This window comes from Sinocyclocheilus anshuiensis, unplaced genomic scaffold (genome assembly GCF_001515605.1).
Source record: "Sinocyclocheilus anshuiensis isolate Anshui unplaced genomic scaffold, SAMN03320099.WGS_v1.1 scaffold633, whole genome shotgun sequence".
Classification (NCBI taxonomy): Eukaryota; Metazoa; Chordata; class Actinopteri; order Cypriniformes; family Cyprinidae; genus Sinocyclocheilus; species Sinocyclocheilus anshuiensis.
This window is the reverse complement of record NW_015539860.1, coordinates 280,980-289,826: the sequence shown is the minus strand read 5'-3', so window position 1 is coordinate 289,826 and position 8,847 is coordinate 280,980. Positions and strand designations below refer to the sequence as shown.

The 8,847-nt window shown below is 38.1% G+C and overlaps 1 protein-coding gene across 1 annotated transcript in view; it reads left to right on the top strand.

Annotated features, from left to right (window-relative positions):
- The window catches only part of LOC107684912 (guanine nucleotide exchange factor VAV2-like), a 157,842-nt gene that overhangs the window by 84,290 nt on the left and 64,705 nt on the right, over positions 1-8,847 (top strand). The window contains exon 3 of the mRNA XM_016481294.1: positions 6,005-6,063. Within this exon, the coding sequence (XP_016336780.1) occupies positions 6,005-6,063 (59 nt within the window). The remainder of the gene's footprint in view (positions 1-6,004; positions 6,064-8,847) is intronic.

Here is an 8,847-nt window from a genome sequence, read left to right as displayed (position 1 = left end):
GATGTAAGTGACGTTGTTGCATTTTAATGTTTTGTTAGTCTAGCCCACGAGCACGTGCAGTTGCTGCGTTATGCATTCAAAATATTAGAGAAACACAGTGGTGGACAGTAACGGAGTAGTTTTACTTCGTTACTGTACTTAAGTAAATTGTTCAAGTATCTGTACTTTACTGGAGTAGTTTTATTTTGAGTAACTTTTACTTTTACTTCACTAAATTCCAAAGCATAAGATCGTACTTTTTACTTCACTACATTTCTTATTCATTCAAAATATTAGAGAAATATAGAAGCTCAATGCGGAGAAGATCTTGAATGGGTTAAAACTGAAACCAAGCCATTCACACAGAACGCATATTCAGCGCATTTTTAGACAGACAAATATGACTGCTGCTCTTGCATCTCACACAAGAGATGTAGCCATGCAAAGTTAAAACAGTTTAAACTTTTAGAAAACACGTTGCGAATTTGTGGAGGTTTATTCCTTTTCACTGCGTCTCATATGTTTTTAAATGCAATCTGTGTGAATGGCGCTTTGGCTCTTTGGATTAAGCAATGCATAAATACATGATGCTGTTTTGTTCATAATTGTTTATGCAATTTACGAAATTATATTTGATTTATATGAGTTAATGTAGACATAATGCATGTTTTTTATAGACTTATTTCTTTGTGTTTACAATTTAAATGTGCTGCATTATTTTGCTCATTGCGCCCTCCTTTGGCCTCGGGAGACAAGACAAAAGTTTCCTTAAAACCTATTTAATCTGCATATAAAACATTAGAACATTTGTTTAATTTTTATTGTGTGCTGTTAAAACAAAAATATTTGTTGTTCGTCTCAATAAATTGGGTTAATTTAAAAATACAGTGGTTAAAAAAAAAAAATTTTCTATTGTTCTTGGTTTTAAAAAAGGTTATAAAAAATGTCAATAATTATCGATACCGAACGATATGAAACATTATATCGTTGATACATTTTTTAGCTATATCGCCCAGCCCTACGTTCAATACTGATATTTGAAACGATTTGGGGGGAATGGGGGAAAATATACTTTAAATATAAACGTAAAATCACCAGAAGGTGGCTGCAAATCACTGCACGAGTAAGTCATTGACTCATTCATTCAACTGATTTGTTCAAATGGCTGATTGTCTCAGTAACGAAACACCGTTGTGTGTTGCTCAGTGACGCAAAACAGTTCTGCTGTGGCTTTGTTTGAAACTATTTTAGTTGATGAAATAGAGAAATAAAACAGGAACTTGTGTGTAAAATGTAAGTCAATTAATATTAACTTGCTTATTGGGCTGTTTTGTAAAATCAATATCACATTTGCAGTCGTACTGATATTTGGAGAAAAACTGTACTCTTCGTGTGATATTAACTATATTAGATATAAATATAAAAGACATATAAAAGTCATACAGGGGCATATTTGCCCCCTTATCTTGAATTTTGGGGGGAATTCTAAATGTATTTTAATAGACTAAATCGCGCTGTGAAAGTGTGGACTCTAATTGCGCATGCGCAGTAGTCTAACCTACATCTCATAGTGTATGCATGCACTCTCTGGTGTGTTTTTGTTTGGTTTTTCCGATATACTCGATAATGTCAAATCACATATCGTTTAAACAACAATTACGATATTATCATAGACGATATATAGCACACCCCTAATCATAAGCCTAATTAGATCGTAGAACCATTGCCACCAGTGGTCTCTACGATCAACTTAGCTCACGATGCTTTTGAGAAACGCAGTCTGTTTGTTGGCACAAAAGGTACTGTAGTCATGTTTTGTGTGAAAATGACCACTGTCCACTGATATCCATTTTTCTTGAATGCACGCACAAGTCTTTCACATTCTGCTTTGTGTTCAGACTGAAGCATATGTCATCCTTTTAATGCTCAGGAGCTGGACTGGGTCTTTGGGGCAGCGCCATAGACATTTGGGTCACAGCCCGAGTCCCCCTCCCTAGTGCAGTAGGGTTGACTGGAAAATCCCTGCTAAACACGCAGCAGCTGGAGTCCTCTGAGAGGATTTGGCTCTGGCTCAAACTCTATTGCCAGCATGTTCGTCATGTCACCGTGTCAGCTGATACCCCATACTGCGGCACATGCACATGGAGTGATGACATCACTCCTTGGCTGATGTGAAACAGAAGACTGTGTTTGTTTCTCCTTTGTTATGTTGTACAAGTCTATTTCTGACTTCTTAGCAAACTAGACTTACAAACAAATCATGCCCAAATCAAAGCAACAAAGAAACACCACCAAACAAAGGTAAAATCTAAAGACATTTAGAAATCAATTAAAATTCATAAAATCTGATTATTATATTATATTATTGACAATGTAGTGATCAAATATGAAATATTATATTTAAAAATGTAAATAAATATTCTATTTAAAATATTGGTAATTATTTTTATTTGCCTATAAAACTAATTTCAAGCATTTAAGCCTAATGTTGATTAATTTAGATCATAATTTAAAGTGTTTCCAACCTTTTAACTTGTGTTTATTGTGGTTTTTAATACATGGTTGCATCAATACTTTACAATCAGTATTTTTTTAATTCATTCATTCATTCATACTGCTCACACATATTGAATTGTGACATCTCGGTGTGTATCATATTGTGAGATTGGTGTTAGCCTAGCTTAACAGAGAGAACCGTGGGTCTTTTGGTGGTGGATCTGGTGTTTGTATGTGTGGCCAAGTTTATTTTGAGTTGTGTGAGTTTGTGCTGGTTGGCGTCCTGTGCTGCTGGGTCCATTATAGATGAGTGCCAGGACTCAGTCTTACTCACTGCCATCTGTTCACACATCTCCTACCATTCTCAGTTCCCCGCTGAAACTCAGAGACTTGCTCAAACTCTCATTTAGAGTACATTAGTGTAGAATATCACATTTAAACATTTGTTTATATGGCTGTTTTCCCTCATCAGGTTTATTTGGAATCACTTATGCATAAGGTTGATTCAGAGCAGCATGATATAAAGCACTGACACTTTTCATTATGTCACTGTAATCATCTGTTTTGATGTTTGCAGCCATGGTGGTTGGATCTTCATCTCCTCTCCTTTCCTCTCCTCTTTCTGTCTTCTACTACTTTTTGTATCTTTAACTACTTCTCGCATCTTCTACTATTCTCACATTGTTTTTCACTACACTTGTGTCTTCTATTTATCATTTCATCTACTACTTGTGTTGTCTTCCTATTTTTTTCCTAGTTTCTCTACTTCTTTTCATCTTTTACTACTTGTATCTTAAATTTTCCTGTGTCTAGTTTCTTGTATCATCTACATTCTCATCTCTCGTCTTCTCTTCTGTCCTCTCCTCTTGTGTCTTATCTTTTCTTCCCTTCTGTCTCTTCTCTTCTTGTCTCGCACTACTTCTATCCTCAATTTTTCCACCTACTACTTTCCATCTTGTCTCATCTCATCTTGTCTTGGCCCATCTCGCCTGGTCTTGTCTATTCTCTTGTCTCCTACTTCATCTCTTCAAGTATTTTTGTCTCACCTTATCTCGCCTTTCTTTTTTATTCATGTTTTCTTTTCTTTTCCTCTTCTCTCACAAGTCATGCTGAGTCTGTGGCCACATATGTCGTTCTGTTGGACAGGTGGATTTGCCATGTGTTTGTAAACCCTGCACACATTACAGCTGATGTATCTTCAACTCAGATAAGCGAATAACATTAGTGAAAAATCTACGATTCTCTTTCTCTGTCGCTGCTATTGTGAGTGATGGACAGTATTGTGCTGGTTTCGGGAGGTGATGCATGTTGCGTCCTGGCTCTGATCTGACGCTCCTCATACACGCTGAAGCACTGAGATGAGGGAAAAATCAATATTATGAGACAACAGAGCTAGAGCTGTTGACCTGACCTGAGGGAGAGATGAGGAATGAGAGACAAAGTGATGAAAGTGACTGAGTACAAGAACGAAGCGCCGCAGTAGAAACACAATCCATAGAAGAAAAAGCCACAGCTTTGATGATGGATGAGTCACATATCGTCCCTGCAGGTGATGTTGTGTTGAAGCTCCATGAATATTTAGACACATTAGCAGATGAACACAAGAGCAATTCGCCTAACAGGCTAACACATAGACTAATTTAGCTGTATTGATCACTCAATCATCTGTTCTCCTGCCTGGAATGATTCTGCTTGATGCAAGCCAGAAAAAAAGGTGGTAGAATATCGGATGCAATGCATTATGGTTTGTCATTATGTTATTAATCCAGTCCTGAGTGTCAGCATTAAGAGACATCCCTTGTTTACATATTTGAGCAGATATACACAGGCCCACATGCAATTCCTGCTCTCATTTAGGGGATATTATTTGAGAATAAGATGTAAGTACTACAAATTTTGTTAGTAGCTGAAAATATGATCAAATTAGCCATGATTTTTCATAAACAAACACTGGGCTGGGCAAAATGTATTATTTTGTCAATGACAGGCATTTCAAATCTTCAGAAACGTGCTGAGTTGTTTGTGGAGTTTTGTAGCCACAGATTCTGTATGTGTACATTTAATACATATTAAGGAAGTTTACTGTGTATATTTTGGCATTATGTGACAAAAGTGCTTCTCCAGACTGGCTGTTTGTTCACAGAGAGCTTGTACATCCTTTACTAAAGCTCATTGTAATTTATAGCTGCAGGAGTATAAAATGTTGTGATTTTAATTAATCGTTCAAACCTGTTACTGATTTATTGGTATTTTTCATGCTATATTTTCTCAATTATCACCCATTACCTGTACTAAGAACCGTGAAGCTCCACACACATCTGCACTCAGTGTTTTGCTCTGACTGTGGAACAACTAGTGTCACCATGGCAGCAGTCGAGGCAAGCGGAAAACACAGCCATGAGCATGTAATGAGGTGACACGGCACCATCTTCACTTTTGCATATGCACGTGTGCTTTCCTGTGTGTGTGTGTGTGTGTGTGGCTTCTGCATTATACATTTGAGACCCTCTAGCACACCATCTGGAAGCCTCTAGAAGGGCCACCAATAAGCCTACTCACATGTGACTCACGACTGCCATTAAATCAGTGTAAATACCGCACATGTTTAACCCTGTTACCCGGCCCTAATCCAGCTGGGGAGAGGAGGGTTCTTCACAGATCTGTGAAAAGCGCTTCACGTCTGTGATTTCATTGGGGCATTTCATGCCACATGTCCGTTAATGTTGTCATTAGTGGCGTAGCATGATCCGTGTGTGCACACGTTGCGTCACCAAAGCCCATCATAAAACATGGCAAAAAAAACACAAGACACTCTGTATTGTTGCAAAAGTTTATTAGTGGCATAATTATTATTATTTTTTTTTTAATTCTTAAGTATTATATTTATGTGAAGTTGTCTCATAATTTATGCTATAGACAAAAAAATACCTTGTACTGATTTTTTTGGACACATGAAGTTTCATTCTTTAATATGTCTTGCAATTCAATTCAATATTGAAAAATTTATTTCATTGCTGTTAATGCAAACAGTATTTTTTCCCACGTTTTTCTTTAGTTTTTGTTATTGTTCTTCCACCAGAACCAAAAATTCTAAATAAAAATGATACTGAAAATTGAAAATGATATATCATTTTTTTAAATTGTTTTGTAAAATTTTCATTTATTTATTTTTTAATATGGAGGAGCTATGACGAAAAATATGTTTGTTATAAGCAGGTTATTTGATTATGCTGTTTCTGATAAAATAAATAATAATTAAAAAGAAAAAAAAATAAATGACATGGAGCTGGACTTCTTAAAACTTAACTACCCAGATCATTCTAGTTAAAGGATAACTATTTTTAAAAACCTGGCAGCTACAAAAAATCTTAAGATTGTGGTGCCATGTTTTGCGCCTTTCAGAAAATGTTCAAATCTAGTTGATCTTGATTTATGTTGATCTTGAAATGTTAAAATCTAGTAGATTTTTCTGTAATTTGCTTTAAGCGACATTTCTTTGGCTAACACAAACCTTCTCTTGTTCTCACAGGTGATCTCTGCGCTGTCCAGAATCTCCCACAACAGCATTGCACAGATCAAAGGCATCAGGTAACTGACTTCCTTCACACATGCTGATTGTGTTTCCTTTCAGTCGTGGTGTGTCTCGAGTCTTGAGGGATCTTTCACAGCACTCTCTCGGGTTGCACCTTTTATGTGGCTCCATTCAGAGGGCCTGGAAGGGAGAAGCAGTTGGCACAGACTACCGCATATGTGTGAAACCTGTGGGCCAAACCCATGAAGTGTGTGGTTGTCGCTCCCCTCAGGTGTTTTAGCGAGGAGGGATCCTGCCTCCCTTGCTTTACAGGCGACTGGGATCACTTCCTGTCTCATTATTTGCGCAGTCCATTCGCCCCGCTCCGCAAATAAAGCCTTTTATCCGACGGGGTAATGAGCTGATGGAGCGAGCCATTAGGCATTTTGCCAGAGAGGGGCGGAGGCAAGACAGGTCTGCCATTAGTCAGTGTAGTGTAACCGAATGAAGGGTGCCTGAATCACTTCCTGTCCTCACCGAGCACGCTGCTGTAGAGAGAGCTGCTGCCAAAATAGTGCCTGTTGATTTGTCAAAGTCATAACTCAGTCATTTGAATGTGATGAATAAAATGATTCTTCATTGTAAATGTTGTCTGAAGTAATTAGGGGGAAGATCTGAAGATGGATCATGGCAGCAAATGCATTTACTGTGACTAATGCAGGTCAAATTTGCACCCTGAGCAAGTCTTCTGTTCAAGCCGTTTTAAGTGTAGTGGTTTTTGAGAGTTTGCATAATTTCCTGGCTGCATACAGGAAGCAATGAAAGGCAGCTTTGTTTTCATCAACGCCATGGCATGTGTCACAGCTTTGAGGGGGGGAACAGCATGCCGCTTTAACCCATATTTCTTTAAAAAGCCTTTTATTTCAGTCTATTGTTGGTGGTGTGTTTTACAGTTTTGTGGCATAGAATGAAGGATGCATAAAAATTTCTGTCTGTTTTATTTCTTCTTTAAGTGTCTCACAAAGCAAGAAATGTCTCAGTCTTATTTGGGAACATTCCTCGCACACCCTTTCGGATTTGGTTTAAAGCTGCATGCGGGTGTTTTTCTAGACGGCTTAAAATTCAGCCACATTCCGGCACGCAAAATGCTAATCAATATTTACAAGACAGAATTTCAGAGTTAAGGTCATTGCACACTGAGTCCGAAAATTTAGTCTGAAATTTTCGCACGTTAAAAAATAAATACGACCTCACGTTATGTCAATCACGTTTACACACTGCCTCCGAAATATTCGTCCGTCATAAAAAAATTCGGATCGGGTTCGTTTTTTTCTGTTTTCTGCATCCGTAGCAAGCATTTTGAGAGGTGTTTTGACAGTTCAGAGCCACCGCACAAGCGAATGCCAAAATCCAGAATGGCGATTGTCAAGTTCATCCACTTCGTCTCGAAGCACAAAGCACTGTATATAGATTCTTGCACACGGAGTTCACAGAAATTGGTGGTCTTCTTTTTAATATGTGGCTCTAGTATCGCTAGCAAAAGCATCAAACTGAGCCACTGACATCCTGAAGTAAACTTTGAATCGCCCGTGATAATCCCGCTGCTCCTTAATAAGGAGGGGGAACTCTCCTTCCTCTCTATCTCAGGATTGGATGGACCCAATATTTCCTTTCTTTTTCTTTTTTTAAGAAGCGAGAGGACAACAAAATCATCCTCACTGCTTGAAGAGTCCATTTAGTGCTGTTTTGCGAATTTTTTCGCAACAGATTAATTAATGCGCATCGGACTCAGCGTGCAAGGTTTCTGTGTGTGACGAATTTTTAGGATTTCGAATACGAAAAAACGCATACGAAAATTTCGGACTCGGTGTGCAGAGACCTTTACTCTTTGCATGGTTTGGTTGCATTGTTTTATTAATGAGAGATGCCTCTGTAGCATCTTTATGCCATTTGACCTCTCAGCTAGATTGTTTAATGGTTATTCTGAATGCCTGTTAATTAATTAGCTATCAAAAGACAGAGTGCCGCTTCACAGAGGGAAACTGTGACATTACACAAAAAAAATCTTGTTGCTATTTCTGTTTTTTCAGCTGTGACCACGTGCTCTTCCTCTGGGCTTCCTGCCTGCATGAGTTCCAGCCGGTGAACAGAACACAAATACGTTACTCTGTATATATTGTTCAAATATAGCTTGTTTACTATTACACATGTAGAGTGTTTTAAGTCACGCACACCATAAGATGTAAACCACTGCTTTTACATATGAAGGTCCTGCTTCAATAATAAGGTCTTTTACTGAGTAGCAGGAACAAGGAAGGACAAAATGTAAGTCATTAATCATGTTTTCGCTCTGTAGTGCAGCACCTGTTGACATGATCTCTGGTTTCCCCTTTCATCTGAACCATTGCTCTCTCAGATTCTGCTCAGATTGTATTTATCACTAGATGGTTTGTTACATGCTGATAGTGGTTATGTTTCTCACAGTCTATGAGATCAGATCACCCTCTTTTTACGGTATTTTTAGACAGAATGCTGTTTCTACATAAAACATAAATGGTCAGATTGCCATCCTTCATTAATACTGTAGTGTGTGCTGCTTTGTTCAGTACCAAGAACACAGTAGCTCTTATCCAAAACCTGCTGTCTGTTGGCTACCTAGCTTTCGCTATCTAAAATCAAACTTCATATGTGACTTATTTGGAACAGTCAACATAGGCTGGAACTCTGTGCATCATGCAAATAGCACACAAGAGACTTGACTCAGTTGACAAGAGAAAGGATGATACATACAGTGTGTGTGTGTGTGTGTGTTTGTGTGTGTGTGTGTGTGTGTGTGTGTGTGTGTGTGTGTGTGTGTGTGT